Raw genomic sequence first — 19951 nt, forward strand, 5'->3', positions numbered from 1 at the left:
CTAGTCGACTCGTTCCATTGCTATCATCGTGCCACCTACTGAATAAAATCTAAGCATCACACTTTGTCAAGTTGTTTCTATTTAATTCTCCACTGTAAAACGACAAATTTATTGTATTACTTTGCACAGTGTGTTTTAGGTTTTAAAGTGTAAACTGTAGTAAATTTTTATTTTAAATAATTCATTAAATCTATGTCATAAGTCATAAATTAAATTGTTAATATCTGAGGTCATTATCGAGATGGTCGTGCGGGCTGCCTCTTCGTGGTCAATGTCTTGGCCATCCCTGCTGTATGTGTATGTGTATGTATGCACATACACAATCATAAATTGAATTAAGTAAAATGTAATTAATTGAATACTATAAGGAATTATGAAATTATTAAATACTCTAATAAATATAAATTTATATTAAAATTTCTTCTGTATGTGTATGTTAAATAACTTGTGTTATGTTTATATATAATTAATTTCTGTTTACTGTAGTCAGTTTTGTTTCCATACAGGCTTATAACATGGGGCAACAAACCGCACTTACTTAAGTCCAAATGGTGCAAATGCTGGGTTTTCCCCACCCCCTCCAAGGTCGATATACAAGACATACCAATAATTTACTATAAAATCCATACATAATTTTTCTTTTCCCAAGATTAGTAGATTGGAATATTAATGCAGTGATTTGGAATAAACAATTAAAGTCTTCAGATTAATAAAGATGAAATTTAAAATTTAATAAATTAGTTTAAGTACTTAATTCAAATTAGGGATGAAGCCTTTCATAATAACCTGGTAGTTCTCAATCTATGGTACATTGTTCAATTTTGGAAATTTGTCTTGAAAGCTCAGAAGTTGTTAGATCTGGTACCAATGAGTTAGTCAATTGCTACCAATCCAATTTCTGACTAATCCCTTTCCCTATGTAAGAATCAGTCTTTCCTACCTGAGATAGATTATCTAGCAAAATGTTTGTAATTTTCAAAAAATTATTGTTCAATTTTTTCAACTTATTTATTATATATGCAATTTAGAGATGCAAAATTTAGTGTACATACATGTGTGTGCTTTTATTCCCATTGTTATACAGTACTTTAGTAATAGTTTTATCTATCTATACACAAATTATGCATGCCATGTATACATTAATAGGAATGCTTAAAGCATAAAAAGTTTTTTTTAAATGGGCCTAATTTGGTAAGTCTCATTAAAATGAAGAATTTCTTTTTTATATATATTATAAACATATATTGCATAAAATAAAGTTAAGGCTTTTCCTTTTTAACTTTTTGGCTCATTTATATCACTTGAAGAAAATAATATGCATTTGTAATTTTAAAAAAAAAAAAATTATAAAAAGATAGAAAGTTATGCTATAAATAGCAAGCTCTCAATTTCAAATTCTGAAAGTTCTGAAAAATATCATAATGGAATCATAAAACCTCATGGGATGCATTGAAATTTTTAATGATTCTGATTTTGGTAGTTCTCTTTTCTCAGAAATATAAAGCAAATTTTAATTGATTCAATGAAATCAATTAAACATTTCATTGAATGGAAATACTTGAAAAATCACCTGTTGGTCAGAGCTTTCACATCACACTTTTTGCTATAATTATAATAACTATAGATATTACTTATTTGCATTATAAATGTATTGTATTTGCCTGCAGATATTCAGATATTAAAAAAATATTTTTTTAATTCACTTCTTTGTTTTGATTCTTTTTTTTTCCCCTCCAGCCTTTCGGCAAATGAAGTTTGTTTAAGTAGGATATTACTGCATATGCATTATTATTTTTTTTTTCTTTAATCATTTTTATAGGAAGAAAAAAGGGCTCAGTTACCTAGGTATCAAATGCATATGGGTGTAGGTGCTGTACCAATGTTAGGTGGAAAGCCAATGTCTATGCCGCAAGCAGGAAATCCTATGTTAATGAATGGTATGAATATGATGAGGCCTGGTATGGGAATGCCTCCTGGTATGTGTATTACTTTGTTTAATAGAATTTGATTTAACCTCATATAATTTAGTTTGTTTCTCTATGTAGTTACATATATGTATATATTTAATATTAAAATGATTATCATTTTTTAATTTATCATGGGTGCTTTTATTATTTACGGTGTAAAATTTTAGATAGCTTCTATAAATGCTGTTATCTAATATTCCATCATATAGCAGGCACTTTTAATCAAAAAATGAGATTGAAATTTACTGGTTTGCGTAGGGTGCCAGATATAAAAATGTTGGATTTAAAAATAAGGAAAAGATAAGCAAACAAAAATTAGATTTCTATATGTACCTAAACACTCTTTATTTAAAAGAAATGACATACTTTATGAACTAAAAAATTTTCATTATTGGGTAACATGAAAAGTTCCTCATGTTTGTCTTCTGTTAAATCTTCAGGCACATCATCGAATTTGGTTTCATTTTCACCATCACTGTAATTCGAATCCATAAACAAACAGTCATCTTTGGTTCTATAAAGACTGTCAGATATACCACACTTTTTTTAATGATTCTTGAATTGTGACGGTTTTAATTTCATTCCGTGCTTTTATTATATACTCACACAATATTTCTAGACCAGCGTGACGTATTTGTCCTTTTATGAAAGTTTTTTTCACCTGCTAACATCCACATATTCCACTGTCATTTTAATTCTTTTTATTGGCTTAGTATTTTTTTATTGACACATCTAAAGGCTGAACTAATGGCATTAATCCACTTGAAATAACTGCCATGCCTGTATTATGCTCTTACATAAACCTGTCACTATTTCATCTCTTCATATTTTCTGTTGGGTGATATCTGAAGACTTTCTGGATACTTTAAAACATTTCTTTTCTATAATTTCACCCCATTTTTGTCTGTCCTTCCTTTATTGTGAACATAAATGAAAACATTGTTTGAGAAATTACATATTGGCGATATCTTTCTTTAACAATAATCATAGGTTTTAATTTTGTATCATCCACTAAGCAGGAAATCACTACGGTCAGGTGGGACTTTTCGTGATCTGTTCTTTTCATAAGAACCGTATTTCTTTTGCATGAATTCTTTATTTGTATCATATCAAATACTTCTGGAATTTCATCCGTATTTGCAGTATGTGACAGTAAATATTTTTATTGCTTTTGTAGGTCAATAACGTACATCTAGAAACTTATCAATTTGTTGTCCCTGTCTTTTGGAAGATATGCAAAATTTTTTTTTTCCTAGTAGAAATAAATTATTCCATGAAAGAAATCGACTGTATACCAGTGTTTCTTAAACTGCGGGGCCTGCAGCAGAGGGTTGCCAAAAATTATAGCAGATTTGATATTTCTTTAACTTATAATAATTTTAAACTACCAAATATTTTTACACAATATATCAGAAAATAAATAAAGGTAAGACAATACAGACAAAGAAAAAAACAAAAAGACACAATTCACACACATTCAACACATTATTTTCATAATATAAACGTTCATTTTCCTTGCTTCGCACGTGATGCTGTCATTTCATCTATTACTTATTTAAAATTTTCACATTGTTCTATGTCTCAAAATTAGAAATTAAAGTTAATGACCTAAATAGTATATTACAGTGCAAGTGAAAAAATTCACAGTTTCACTCATGCATGTGTCGGATTTGCGCAATATTTATGGGGTACCACAACATTTTTGTAAATATTATGGGGTCCTGGGGGTTGTGAAAAAAATCTCAGGATAAAAAGGAGTAACAACTGAAAAAAGTTTAAGAAACCCTGTGCTATACTATTGCTTTTAAGTTTTCACTTCTATTTGCATTTCTTTTCACCCACTTTAATCTTACAGCATGCGCACTGTGCATAAAGTTTACGATAAATTTGGTTTTTAGTGCACACTCCTAGCATATCGCAGCTGAGACGTCTGATTGTCATTCCTATTCCTCCTTTCAACCCTTCCCCATATCATGGAATGTGCCAATAGAAAGTCGTGACTTTTTTAGTTTTTCTGCTGAGCTTTTGCGCTACATGGCAGCTTCTTCGTAAAAGTTACGACATGCGTGTGGTGTGAAAATTCGGAAAGTATTTTTTTCTCAAATATTTTGTAATTTTGTGTTATTAATTGAAGTGTATTATTTTAATTTGTATATAAATTTCACTCTATAATTTTTATATCGGTTTCATGGTAGAAAAATGTGTGCAACCAGCTGATTTCGCTCGCATTCTTTAAGAATCAAAAAGAAGACAAGGAAACCTTTGGATACGAGAATAATAGTGATCTGAGTGAGGAAATTATGGAGATAAATCATATCAACTGTAAATCTGAACAATATATTTCAAATGATGATAGTAATAATAATATAGAAAAATGCAAGGATGATGATATATTCTATGTTAGTAAGGATAAATCTTTTTAAGTGGCAAAATCAGAAGTATGCAAACTGCTCAAGGACAAATAAGATAAATATTGTGAGCATTACCTGGCCTGAAACACCATGCTAAGGATATAAACGATGAAACAGGAACATTTTTAAAAATAGTTGATATAAATATGCTTGATGAAAGTTTAGAATGTACAAATAAATATATAAGTTTACTAAAAGGCAAAATACTCAAGAGATAGAGACTGCACTATTACCTAAATGGAAATGATGGCCTACTTTGGATTGTTATATATCATAGGAATAAAAAAAGAACACCATGTAAATGCAAAAGAATTGTTCTCAAATGATGGCACTGGTATTGAAATAACAAGAGCTGTGATGAAGTACAAGAGATTTTTATTTCTGACAAGTTGTCTCCGATTCGATGATAAATCAACAGGACAGGACAGATGAATATTAAAAATAGCTTTGATTTTAAAATATAGTTATTAAATAATAAATTTTAAAATTTCTATAATAAAATACATCATTGCTTTTCCGTGTGACTAATGTAAGAGTTTAAAAGTAATTTTCTATCATTTGAATGTGACATCAGTTGTATTTTGCAATAATAATGTTAATATTTTATGTTTTAACAAATTTATTATCAATATTCTCTCAGTTCTGTCATTTTGTGTGCTAAAAATGGTAAAAAAAATAGATGTAGTAAATTATACGACGCATGCATGCTCATGTAAAATTGTCAAGCTCGCGTGCTGGAAGATTAAGTCAAAAATAAATGTTTCATGTAACAATTAATCCATTCTGGTGATTTTCTAGAACCCAGTTTGGAACACTTTCTTCTAGGATAGGTCACTTTATTACTTCTTTACAGAAAGCACATTTATGCTTTGGCATATTACCTACTGTAATTTCATTTTTCTCCCCCAAATCACGTATGGAGCTTTCACCAACATCAAACATCATTGCTGCTGTATGCATTTCATTTTCTCTTACAAATTGAATGACTTTATAGTGCTTTGCTGAAATCTTCAATATTCACTTCAAGATCGTGGCTTCAGATGACTGCAAAAAAAGAAAACATCTGAATCATAATTTTGCATTTTAATTCGGGTCGGAAGTGCATTCTTATCCCAAATTATATCCATCTTTTCTCGAAACTCCAGAATAACATTCTGTTGTACACTTGCATTGAATATAATCCACCTTCTTTTTAGAATTATTTACTTCCTGTACTTACATATTGTTCCCCTTATCGCTTGCCAATTCTGTATACAATTGTTCGAAAGAATAGGAAAATTCTTCAAATGAATAACTTAAAGATAAGATCATCTCTCATATCTTTTGGGTTTCTTTGTAAAAAAGAGTGAGCATTACATGGTGAATATACCTAAAAATTAGAAAATGTAGCTTGTAGTTATAGGTGCATGTTATATGCCAAAATATATTTTATTTAATTTATTATTCCTATTAAACTATATGGTAAATTATTTTTATACTTTTAGTTTATTAATTATGATATTCATTGTAAATAAAAAATAATTGTGTAAAAACCTTTTTTCAATTTTTTTTTTTTTTTTTTTTTTTTTTTTTTTATTCTCGATTAGCTGGTCAAATAGTACAGTCTGTAAATAGTTCCTTAATGACTGGTAAAATCAGTTCTTTCCCAGTAGTATGCAGTTTCAATTCTCATGCAATAAGTAAAACAATGTTATATGAGACACACAGCCTATTTTTATCTTTCTTTAATGCTATTGAAAAAGAATTTGCCAATGCAGGCTGTTTTATGGACTTCTTTGAGTTTTGTAAAAATAATGCAAATATGTATTTATTGATTTATTGAAGTGAATCTGTGACAGTTTTTCTTGAAAGGGTTTTATAGCTTCATTTGGAAAAACATTAGTGTGTCAGACACATTAGTAGCATATTATTTAAAGCAGACCTAATGAAAGTATATTTCAAATAATCAGCACTGTACTAAATGCATTTTTCTCTTAGATTCAGACATAGTAATAACTGAAACAGAAACAGTTGTGTGTTTTAAGGGGGAGAGAATTGAAAATATTGTTCAGTCTGAGATATTCAAGCTTAAGGTTTTTCAACAGAGAAATTCTTCAACTGTTTCTTATTATTCAGATACTTGTCACAATTTTGCACACAGAAGTCTCAAACTGAAATTCTTAGGCGCTTTAAAATGTCAAAATAATAAAAAGAATTAATACTATTATTAGTAAAAAGCTGCTCTAGTATGTAAATACCGATCTTTAAATTCCTATTATTAAATATGCAGTTATGCTTATATTTAAAAAGTATCCTCAAATATTGTAATTTTGTCATCAACTAACCTATTATTAACCTACATGTATTTAATCTGTATTATATCTGTTTTGTGTAACTTGATAAAATATATTTAAAAGTATATTATTATTTTCTTATTATTCTTAAAGCAATGCTGAGTGAAATTTTGATCTAATATTATATTTAAATTGCTAAAAAATTTTCCAATAGATCACAAGCAAGTGAACTCTATATCATAATTACATACCAGTCATTGCGTAAATAGATTCTGTTCATAAGTATCGCAACACATTGATGCTTGTTAAAAATGGTTTATTTATAATGAAGCATGAAATACAATTTCCTCTTTCCAGAGTATTTGTATATATTTGTAGCACTGTATATATCAAGTGTGAAGTGATTTTAGAAGTTTTTAAATACCTATTGAGCCTATTTTCATGTCATCAAATTTTTCAATGGCAAAGTTTAATATTTCTTAAAATTTTTCAAACTGTAGGGATATGTATCTCTGAAGACATTGCATGATAATACATTAATTAAAAGTACTACCCATCTCCTTTTATGCATTTGCAAGTGTTGGTTCAAAATACATGCAGTAACCACAGTGTGAAAACTGCAGCCCAGTTGCCGTGCAGGATTAAAACAAAGAATTCCCGAGCTCTAATACTTCATTTTGTGTAACTTTGTTGCCTAACTAGCATTCTATTTGCCCTTCTGCAGTTTTTCATCCATTGTTCTAAAATAACTGAAGTCTTCTTTCATTGCATCATCTCAAAAACTCCCATTTAACAAGTTGATAGGTTTTTTAAACATATGTCACTTAACTCTAGTGATAAAGTATTTGCAGAAGTTAACGAGAATAGCAAAAAGAAGAGAAGATTTGCAGGTCAGTTAGAATACAGCAGCCAGTGCATTGGCTGTAAGTGATTGTTTTTTGTTCCAATAAAATTTATTTCTTTTGATTTCAATTTTAAATTTAATCTGTGTCCAAAATTATGAATCCAATTATACAAAATTTTAGCTTTTTCAGATGCACTTTTCAGGTATGTATATTTTAATTGTCATACTTGAATTATGTGCTGCTAAGAATTACAATTTTAAAAATAATTTGCTCTATATTTCACAAATTTTATAAAACTTGTTGCGAGAACATGCTCTATTTCATAATATTTATTGCATCTCCATAGCGTAAAATAGAAGTATATTTTTGCTGTATCATCATTGTTTGCTTTTCTTTGTTTAAATCAAATCAATGATTATTGTGGATGCTCGCATGCCATTTTGTAATTTATCTTTTATAAATTGATTATGTTCATTCCATATGTGAAACAATAAAAGTTTTGATTTAAAATCTCATTTTAGGCATGGCAGGAGCTTCAATGCAAAGGATGAATGCCCCTTTTACTGGACAGACTGTTTATTCTCAAGGACCGTCCCTACTTCCTCATATGATGGGCCAAAGAGGACCACGCCCTTTTTAGTCTTCATCGCAATGCACAAAGATAAGTTTCTAGTATGTTTCATTAAAAGAAGAAATCACACACCTCTTGTGCAGAAGAAAGATGTACTTTTTTTACATAATGATTTTCTTATCTGAACTGTTGTCAGGTGCATTGTTTTAAACATCGGTCATAAAGAATAATTTTGAACATTTTGGTGTGCTTTGACATGAATCAAGTCACAGGTCATTGATAGCTAACCTGTGGAGTTAGCAAACTGAAGTATCAAATTTATTCTTGTATGTATGTGTATTATGGAATGACACTCTTAAACTTTTCAGTTATCTTATTTTTTAGAAACCTTTTTTTTTTAAATCTCCCAATATGTAACTGCCTCATCCCCTTTTTTTAACAGCCCAAATATTTCCTTAAAATAGCTGTTTGATATTGTGTAACATAGGAATAAAACTGTTCTTTTTTAGCATTTGGTAATAATAAATTATTTTTATTTGTTTATTTCTTAAAGACTTATATTGTGTGTATATGTTTTCTTTTCATAGTATTTCCCCTCATATATAAAGATAATTATAAAGGATTTTATTCTTTCGTATTATAATTTTCATTTTTCAGTAAATGTTAAAAAAAAATTGTGTATAGTATTCGGGGTTGGCTTTAAATAAATTATGATTTAAAAAAAACATATATGAAATAAGGATATTTAATCTTAACAACGGATTTGGGATATGACTGCACTGAAAGCTAGCCCTGTATGCTATTTAATATTTTGTGATGAAAGTCACCATGAATAATATGCTATATAAATGTGTTGCTTCATATTTAGGCCATGATTTATTTTTATCCTGTTACGTCGGCAAGTCCCAATTTAACTGCAGTTATGAAAATAATTAAAACACTATAAAGTCTAGCTTTTTTAGATTTTAAATGCATAACAATAATATTTTTTTTTTAAATTATAACAACAATATTATTTTTAAATTAATTTTTTGTCATCATTTTTCAAACTAAGTAATTCTACATATGCTTTCTGTTCATCAAAGATTCCTTCAATACTTTGAAAATTACAAGTATTAAATTGTATATTGAGTGGAATGCAAAAATATCACAAAACATTTATCATTAAATCAAAGAAATATGCCGTCTCAGATAACTTGATATTAGTGTTTTTTTCCACTCTGGACTAACGAAAACTGCTATTTTCGTACTTTGAAAAATATTCAGCAGCTGCATATTTAGTTCATGGTGACTTCAGAAATTTATTTACAATTTATCTTTTATATCGTTTTTTTTTTTTTTTTTTTTTTTTTTTTTTTTTTTTTTTAATTTTATGTCTTTGAACAAAAAATATTTAAGAATAAAACATACTAACTGATTATTTTGAAAATTTGCACAGTTGTTGTTCTCTGCTTGGCTGTACAAGGATTAATTGAACCATTGGATATGGAGGTGCATTCAAATTAACCAGTGAGTAGGCTGTTTGCATTTTAGTGCCTCTGTTGTCCAACATTTCACAGCATAATTATGCTGTTGGACATTACTGTCCCCAACCTCATTAGGAGGTTCGGCGAAATGTGGCAAAGATTAATCCCTTTTACCCTGTAATCCCTTTAAAAACATTAAATAGCTAACTATGAAATTTTAAGAAAGTTTTTGGCGTTTTATGTAAAAATTAACATTTATCTTGCAAATTTCAGGCGTAGTGATTCTGATCATCGCAGAAATCTTTTTCTATAGTATTATACCACAATAACAATATTTCATACTTAAAATATTGAACACACACTTCAACTTTGCATGAAATGAAACAAAAAGAATTGTTGGAACTGCAGAAGTTACTTTTGATTGCATCATAATCATCTGCCAATGTTTGTTTAAATCAGTACTAAAAAAGGGCTTTATAAAGGCATTCAACTTCAGCAAACCTGTCATGAACACCTTAAGCATTATTGTCTCCTAGTAATGGATCTCATGCTGAGATATAAAATTAAATAAAGATTTCCTTTTCAATCCTACGAGGTTTTGTTGAAAATAATTTCATAAAATATGGGCAATTCATGATCCGCTTCAAACATCAGATAATATTTAATAATCTTTAAACAAAAGATTAACCAAGAGGAGACAGACTTTCTAGTTTTATTCCCATTTCTTTTTCTGTGTTGAAATTTGAGTGATAGTTCATTAAATTTAATATATTTGGCAATAAATAGAAATTTTTGATTTTCTGAATTAGTTTCACATATAATAGAATTAAACTAAGATTAAATTACAAAATTCAACTAGAAACGCTTTCTCAGAAACATAAAACTGAATCTTGGGAGTTTTTAAGGAAAAAGAAGATATCACTGTAATTTTAAATGCTGAATCAAAATTGTTCTGTATGTTCATGTAACATGCAAATAAAGGCATTGCTTCATCCATCTATCAGGCTAATGACCTTGTATAAATACATCCTACATGGATATTGGCAGTTTAATAGAAAATCAAGAATTGCTGATGAAGTCAGCAAGAATGGAAAATAACTGCTCAGCAAAAGACAGCTTCAAGTCTGATCTGAAATTAGTAGAGCCTATTTAATATTTTTGAAGTCTCCAATCTTTAAAATTTTCTTCCTAATATCAGTGAACTCTTGAGGGATACAAGAAGTCGAGATCTCTATACCAAAAACTTAAATTATGGCTTAAAGCTATGTAAATCCTGAATAATTTTCATTTTAGGAATGGAATTATATCATTTTTTCTTTCGCTGTAGTCAGATGGAATTTCTCCTTTCTCCAAGACTCCTGTTTCCTGAATTCTTCCCATATGCCAGTTACCTACTGAATCTCTGGGATTGCAGTATTAGTAGATTTCAGAGAGACTTTCATTCTGATTGGTTTATAAACATTGCAATCTTAAGTTCAGTGCTGGGCTTAAGACTGCATTTTGGAAAGTTTTACTCATCTGCTTGATTTGTCCTCTGCTGAGTCAGTAAGGCTCCCTCTCACTCACTTTTTTGCTTATAATTTCCTTAAACCTTTCCGGACAGGCGTCTATACACGCATTACATATGAAGGTCTCTCACAGCTGGACATCCCAACCATGAATTACTGGAGAATGAACAGGCATCTATACACGCATTACATATGAAGGTCTCTCACAGCTGGACGTCCCAACCATGAATTACTAGAGAATGAACATAAAGTACAGGTGATGTGTGCATGCATTTTAAGCTGAAACATTTTTTAAAGACCACTAGATGACATCCTTTGTCCAATACTTTTGAACTCAGTATAAGCTTTAGGATCTTGACCTTCAGTTTGATCACATTCTGCATAACATTGATATCAGCTGTTGTGAGCGAGGAGGGAAAGCGTAATGTAAACAGAGCTTGTCTCTTTAACTTGCACGTGATATAAACATTTGTACTTCTGATATCCCTTACTATGTGGAGTTCTCTTTTGTTACTTTGTGTTGCTTTTTACTTCTTATATTTTACTTCTGATTTTGGAAAGCCTTGAATACAGTTTTTTATGGCAGGCAAGCGTTATTTATCAGAAGAAGATATGGTAATGAACCATGGTAAATGAGCCAGTTAGTTAACTCACATGGTAAATGAGCCAGTTAGTGACGTGGATGAGAGTAGTGATTCATTTTCTGTAGAGTTTGAGAACTATATTTTTTGTGATTGTGATATGGACATTTTATCAAAAAACTGAATTCTTGCCTACTACTTCCCATGGACGATTTTGTTACTTCTTGTATTTTCTCAATGAAAACTTCAGAATAATTTGAATAGCGCTTCCAAAAATTGTTTCTCGTATGTTATCATATAAAGTAAAGAAAACAGTTTATTAAATACTAATTTTAACATTTATGATAGATAGCTTACATAATAATCTAAATTAGTACAAAAAATTATGATGTTAAAACTTAAAACTACCTGTTGGACGATTACTTTCGACTCCCATCCATCCTGATGGAACATCTTAAACAAGGGCGTGCCATCTCGAAAGAATTAAGACTAAGTGGAGTGGAAGTTTGAACTTTCAGAGCCTTTCTGTAGTTAGTAATTACTTTGTTAGTTTTAAGCAAGGCCACTTTTGCTTGAGTGCATAAATAACGCTACCATATTTTCATATACAAGTATATTGGTGTCCATAGTTAAATATGAGTGACTGCAGATTTGAATGGTTGTACGTAATCATTCAGAAGACTGTTCTTCAATTCTCTGATTGCCACAGAGTGCCCTGTTCTGTATTCAACCAAAGCATGGCTAAAAGGAATTCTAACTCTCTCTTTGCTCTAAATTTTAGACCATCTAATGGAATACAGTCAAGTGTCGTTAATTCGGACACCCATAATCCGGAATGATCTATAATCCGGACCTCAAAGCTAAAAATTTTCTGCGCATGCGGCGCGTTGGCACAGGCGTTTTACGCGTACGCGTAAGACCTGGACGACCGTGCATATGTGTGCGCGCAGGTGCAGAATACGTTTTCGCCTTCACGTTTTATGCATAACGGACGGTATAAGCTAAAATGATCTCATTATCTATTTCAGTTAATGATTGCGTCGTTTCTTAATTTTTGAATTAGATCCCGCTTATTATTTTTTGCAGACTGTTAGAGCAATTTTATAAAAGTAAACTTGAACTTTCGATTATGTCAAATAGAATTTCCGATGCTGGAATTTCCAAAGGATCTACAAAACGAAAGTATGTTTCCATGTCCATCAAACAAATAGTGGAATTGCTGCAATGACATAAGCCAAAAGAAAAAGGAACTTTTTGATTTTTTTGTGGATTCCGACACTCCACTTGCAATGAGTAACAGAAAAAGGGTTCGTTATGCTAAAAGTGACAATCATGACAGAGTGATGATTGAATGGGTCACACAGCGTCGCAGCGAGGGCATGCCATTGATGGGTCCAATGATGGCTCAAGCCAAAATATTTCATGAAGAAATGAACTTAAATGAAGAGTGCACATATTCGACAGGTTGGTTAACAAAATTTAAAAATCGCCATGGTATAAGATAATTAAAAATTTCTGGTGAAAAATCTTCAGCTGATACTGAAGCTGCTGAACAATTTGCAGATGAATTCATCGAATTCATTACTAGTGAACAATTATGTGCAGAACAAATTTACAATGCTGATGAAACTGGTCTTTTCTGGCAATATGTACCGCGAAATACCTTGGCAACCTCTACAGAAAAGGCTCCAACGGGTGTCAAAGATTCCAAAGCGAGACTAACAATTTTAGCGTGTGCAAATGCTGCAGGAACGCACAAGTGCAAACTTTTTGTAATCGGAAAGCATGCACGACCTCGACTGTTTAAAGGAGTAACGATTTTCCCTGTTATATATCGCGCAAATAAAAGAGCATGGATGACACAAGTGTTGATGAATGATTGGTTTGAAAATCATTTTATGCCCGAGGCTCAACGACATTTGAATTCAATTGGTTTACCTGATGACTCAAAAATAGTTCTGATTGTTGATAACTGTTCGGCGCATACTTCACATAAAGTTTTAGTGAAAGATAATGTATCCGTGTTATTCTTCCCTCCAAATTGTACGTCTATCATTCAGCCTATGGATATGGGAATAGTGCACGCGCTGAAATGCAAATATAAAAAAGCATTTTTAAAATCTATGTTAAATTTCTTGAACAGTGGCAAGACTATTCAAGAATTTTTGAAATTTTTTAGCATAAAATCTGCCGTGTGGAGCATCGCAAGATCGTGGGAGGATGTGTCTTCAAGTACGTTAAAAAATGCTTGGCATAATTTATAGCCATCTACCATATTTCATGGTGAGGAGGATGAAGATGATAGCGGCGAATTTGAAGATTTTCGGACATTGCAAACTAAAGGTGAAATTTTTCAGTTATTGGATTTTGTAAAGAAATGTGGAGAAGCGGTAATAAATGAAGATGATATAAGAGAAGTTTTTCATTACGACGACAATGCACCAATCATCAATCAATTAACGGACAGCGAAATATGTAGTATGGTTCTAGATCCAGAAAATATCGCTTCCGATAGTGAAGAAAGTGACACAGATGTTACCGAAAACGAAAGAATTTCGATTGACAAGTTAGTCGATATTCTCGACACCGCAATTATAGGACTTGAACAGCGGAACTTTGTAACTGAACAAGAAATTATGTCTGTTTATAGAATTAAAGAGAAAGTATTATCACATAAAACGAAACAACTTACATTGATAGAAATGTTTAATAAAGTAAACAAATAAATATTAAGCTCTTTTTTTTTTTTTTTTTTTTTTTTTTTTTTGTAAATTTTGTTACCCTTTAGATCATAATTGTTCTTTATTTCATAAATTACAGTTTCATATTTTTAATTTTAGAATTTCTGCATGCCATCTTACGAGATTTAAACTGATGATCTATAATCCGGAATCGCCGAAGTCCCGACGAGTCCGGATTAACGACTTTTGACTGTATTAACTTTTCTTGTCACGAGCATCTTTGTAATTCTATTTTGGTCAAATTATTTTAGTCAGAAAAATTAAATTGCTGGCAGATTGGACATATAAAAACCAGTTAGAAATTTTAGCCATTAAACTAAAATTCAGAGAACAAAGTATTATACATCATCTAAAGTTCAGAGAATTAAATAAATATGGAAAGTAATGTAAAGGCATTGAAACAGGACAGTCTTGGACTGAAGTTGTCAGGTGGCCGATTTTTCTAGGAACATACTTCAGTGGTATAAATACAGCTATATGGTTCTCTCTAAAGCTTCATTATTTCTGAAACTTCAGTATTGGGTCAAACTGTTCAGCAAAAGATGTCTTAATCAAGAAAGTTGGCAGTCTACATCCCACACGTCTATACATTCTTCTGAATTCTTTCCAACAGTTCCAGTCTAAATTATTTGCCTTTTAGAATCTTGCAGGGATTAAAGAAGTGTTTTGGGAAATAATACAAGTTAACCATTGTATAATTATCTTAATATATTTGTAAGCAGTGTAAGGACACCATACAGGACGCCTGTATAAAACCTGTGTAGCAGTTATGGTTGACATATTCTCTAAGTAATCCTTATAAAACTCAGTTATTTCTTGATTCAGTTTAACTTTCATACTTTCATGAGTATGAAATCTCATTATAAGTAAATTGTTATTTTCATATCTTATGTATTACTTGGTATTATTTCAAGAAAACATTCATATTTCTGTCTGAAATTTCCTAAAAGTATTTTATTTCATCATTAGGGAGGGTTAATTTCTGGTATTAGTGTTCTTGAAATTAATGTTCCTGTTCCTACCAGGAACAGAGAAAAATATAGGAAAAGATTTCTGTAATCCTCTTGTAATTTTGATTCTCCTAGTGGGAAATCCCAAGTCGTACTCCCAATCAGTTCAGATATCATCTGATCATATTTTTCATTTCAAAAGATGTAGTACCGTTTATGTAATTAAAATATATATTTCATTCCATTTGAAACTTTGAAGTACTTGCTGGTGCATTCACACTGTGGCTTAAACATCATAATACCCATATATTGTAACAGTTATTACACAACTAGCAGCCCTGCTGATGGTCATTTATATTATTTCTTAAATGCTTATGGTAGAAGTGTCACAGCTGCTTTTTAAGATTACTGTAGAAATTACTTGCATAAATGGTGTCATGTAATGGTGGTGACATGTAGACAATGAAATTATCTCTTTTTGTGTGTTTATTTATACAAGTGCCAGACATTTGGCCACTAAGCCATCAGTCTTGATCTTGCTTCCCAATACTTAAGAACAATAGAATTAAAAGATAATAGTGCTGTGTATTCGTCAGTATGCTCCTTATCCATGGACTGCCCAGAGTTACAAAGAGTGCAGACTGAAGAGTTCTCAAGTTGAATTTTTAAAAACATGGGCATTCAGATAATGATGCCCAGTTAAAAGACGAACTAACACCATGTCTACAGAATGAGGAAGATCTGGAATAACTGGCTTTGAACTAGTGAGATACTCCCAGGCCTTTCCCTTAGCTTCATTTGATAGGTAGAAGGCAAACCTCCTCTTAAATTTTAATTTAATTAGAAGTTTTGCAGAATTAAAAGTCATATGGTTGTGGTCATATGTGTTATATATTCATTGTGTAGAATGAAAATTATTGAGACTTTTATACCATAAACTTTCATCGCAGTTTGTGGTATAAAAGTTTCCATGCTGCTGTTTAGTTAAGGTCTTGTTTTTATGAGGCTATGCCATAGTGTGAACACACCGTAGAATTTTTATGGACTATTTGTGTTTAAATTTTTGTATGCCAGTAATTTAAAATACTGTGAATGAGATTTTGATGATGTGGACTGGTGTGGCTTTTAAGGAAAGCTGAATATTGTCTCTAATTGTTTTAATGCACATTTTGATTTGATTATGATGTTTTAATAAAATAGGCAGATTGCAGGATTGTACTTTAAATAAGTTTGTTGTGAATAAAATTAATAAATTTGTTTCAATTTTCATTCCTGATTTTTAAGTATAAATTTTTATATTAGCGGGAGAATAGTAGGCTTTCCTGTGGCTTTATGTTAGAAATCATTTCTGAAAAGTTCCCAAATTCAGAAAATTCAACTGCTGGGTTTGTGCAAGGCAGTTAATTTTTTTTTTTAATGTTTATGAAGTGTTTTATTGTAAGCTTTTCTAAGAGACTAGTAAGAATGTATGAAGACATTTAAAAAATTTTTGGATTAGACTTGGAGGATTTTTAGTTATTTGACAAACATGCCCATTTTAACAGTCTGAAACTGTATTATAGCAGTATAGTTTCCCGGGAGTTTTTTTATTGCAATGCTGTAAACATACTGCAAACATTCACACTGTAATAGTATAAACAAAACTTATATTAGTTTTTTCTAACTGAAATTCTTAAGAAATCAGAATTAAATGTCAGTAAATAATTATATAGTCAAGTGAATTTTGAATGTTGAAAACTATATAGATTTTTATTGATTATTTAGCTATTCCTACGAAAAATGCTTTAATTTTATCATTTTCTGCTGGTTACACTGTTTTGTAATCCTTAATATGAGAACACATGAGAAAATCCTAAGATAATTTTCCATGAGCCTAATGTAATTTTTCACTTAATGAAATGACCTGTTGAATGACCACGGTGCATTATAATGATTTCTGTAAATACATGATATTTAAATAAGAGCATTTTTCGGGAAATTTTATCGTCTCTTCTTTTCTCCCTGATATGAATAAGCAACATAATTATTTAGCATCCCAAAGTATCTCTAATTAGGGGGGGGATTGAATGATACGAAGGGGAAAAATTCTCATTATTATGTTGTGCTAGGATACAAAAGTGCTTAATTTAAATTATTTTTGCATTCTACTAAAATCCAACCTTTTCAGAAAGTTTGAAAGTCTATTATGACCCACCTTTTCAAGTTAAATACTTATGCTTTCTTCATACTTGCATTGTGTACATATGTAATTATTTTTAATTAAATAATGCTATGACTGTATATTATTATTTCTTTCTTTCCCCCCTTGTTTTCCATCGTTCTTCAATTCCATTCCCCCATATTGTTTCATTTAAGATATCTGGTCTGTCTGCAAAAATATTTTAACAGTTAATCATTGCACAGAAGCAAAAAGAAAAAAAACTTTTTAATTATTTTAATCTGGTAACATGTGTAATGGTAAAGAAACAGGCTATTTTTTTAATTTTTGGGCAGCAAACTGTTTACCTTTAATGATGAGACATATTTTTGTACACTGCGCCCAAAAAAAAAAAAAAGTGGGGGTCAGTTTTATATTTTCCATTCTACTTGGCCGATTGACAAAATTCAAATTGCGTTTTTCATGTCTCAAAAACGCAATTTAGGATACGTATTAAATTTATATATAGCATTGTTCTAATGTAGGTATTTTGACACAAAATCAGACTTCTTCTGAAATGACATGCCAGTGTTTTCCTATATTTCAATTCTACCACTCAAATTATGCCTAGATATTAAATTTTGTAATTTTTTGGTGAGAAATTTAAAAATTTAATTTATTTTGGTGAATTTTTACCGTTTGCGCCAAGAATAATTTACTTGGCGAACTTCTTAATTTACAGCAACCTATTTTTCTTTCCTTTTTTTTTTTCGTTGTCCGTGAGCAGACAAGTCACTGTTTAAATAATTTTAACAAAATGTGTAAACCACATTTTTGTTGTTATTGCTTATAATAAATACGCCAAATTTCAAAATGTAAATTCACGTATATCTTAGGAAGTTCTGAATAAAAAACCTCTAATTTTTTGCAGGTATGCTTAGAAATACGTGTACTTTAAAAAGATGGCAAAAATTTTATAGGTTATAGTTCAAAATGTTTTCCGAAAAAATTTATAAAAATTATTTTAAAATACAATTTTTAAAAATAAATCATAAAAAATTTTTGACTTTTATTTGGAATAAACCTAATTTTCGAAATGGTAAAGGAAGAATTGAATCAGTTTAACAGAAAAAGAGATATTAATAAATATGTACCAAATTCAATTAACATGGAGGAGCTAAAATTTAAATTTTTTAAAAACTAATCGTAGAATTTTTACAAAACTTGGCATACTTTAGGCCGTAGAGTCGAAGTATGGAAAAAATTAGTATGTCATTTCAGAAAGTCCGATTTTGTGTTAAAATATCTGTATTACAACAATGCTATATATAAATCTAACACATATCCTAAATTGTGCTTTCAATACATGAAAAACACGAGTTGAATTTTGTAAATCGACCGGGTAGGACGAGAGATATAGAACTGTGCCTTTTTAGTCCAAAGGGGCTTTGTCCCTAAAGGCTATTGTTTTTGTTTTGCGATTTTGCATCGGAACTCTATAAATGGCGTATCACTTTTCGAATCATTGCCACCAAATACTATCACCCTGTATTATATTTGAAGAAATTAAATAATGAAGAATCTGCATAAATGAATGTATGTTTCTCGCATTGTAATAAAACAACAGTACCTAGAGCAAGCCAATTTAAAATGACGTAATCCTACTGCGAATATAGGCATCTGAAAGCACAAATTTGGAATTTGTTTTATTATCAATTTCATATTTATAAAACTTTAATGAACTTTGATTAACAAACTTAACGATTTAAAAGCGAGCAATGGCAACACTCTACAGGGGGGTGAGAAAACCTTTTATCTACAGCACACGGAACTGTGTATCGGAAATTCTAAAGCTATGCTCATTTTAAAATTATTTTGCGACATTGCTGTTGAACTGAATTTTATGTTTAAGTGCAAGGGACATGATATTTAATAAACAAAGATAACACTCAAGACATTAAAAAAGTCCCTTTGGATGTAACTTAAAATGTCTGAAACTTTTTAGCCCCCCGCAGTTAACAATTTGTGAATAATATTCTAAGCCAGAGAATGTGTTAGAGAGGGGGCAGCTGGTTGGTTAATTTATCGACATTCTGAAATGGAGATAGACATGTCCTATCAAATACCAAATATACTCTAGGTGGGTGACAATATTAGAAAGCCTCTCTAGGATAGCATTGTCTTCTTGAAAAATGCCCTGGGAATGCTGTGATAACATTGATGAAAAACTGATCATATAAATGCTCTCAATGAGACATGTGACAGGTACTGAGTAATATAAAAGCTGTCATAGGCAACATCTGTCCAGATTGGGATTCGTAGTACACTGACTACCAATAAGTATTTGGACACCTATGCAAATGACGATATCTGTGGTCCTAAGGTACGACATGGTCTCCGCCGATATATGTTGTGTAGGAAACAACATCGGCTTTAGTCGCATGCAAGATGCCTCGCAGTTCGGAGCTTTCTGATTTCAAGAAAGGTATAATTATCGGGTA

The 19951-nt window shown here is 30.7% G+C and overlaps 1 protein-coding gene across 2 annotated transcripts in view; it reads left to right on the plus strand.

Annotated features, from left to right (window-relative positions):
- LOC118186443 (BUB3-interacting and GLEBS motif-containing protein ZNF207-like) overlaps positions 1–16582 on the plus strand; it is a 68191-nt gene extending 51609 nt beyond the window's left edge. Inside the window, exons 11-12 of one of the 2 annotated variants that reach the window (XM_035356545.2) lie at positions 1820–1976; positions 8018–16582. In XM_035356545.2, coding sequence (XP_035212436.1) covers positions 1820–1976; positions 8018–8136 — 276 coding nt within the window. In that variant the 3' untranslated portion in view covers positions 8137–16582. The remainder of the gene's footprint in view (positions 1–1819; positions 1977–8017) is intronic. The other variant, XM_035356546.2, reaches the window with a different exon arrangement.
- The last annotated feature ends 3369 nt before the right edge of the window (positions 16583–19951 follow it).

Source organism: Stegodyphus dumicola, chromosome 5 (assembly GCF_044657685.1).
Source record: "Stegodyphus dumicola isolate Sdum_Otavi_A_Nest chromosome 5, ASM4465768v1".
Classification (NCBI taxonomy): domain Eukaryota; kingdom Metazoa; phylum Arthropoda; class Arachnida; order Araneae; family Eresidae; genus Stegodyphus; species Stegodyphus dumicola.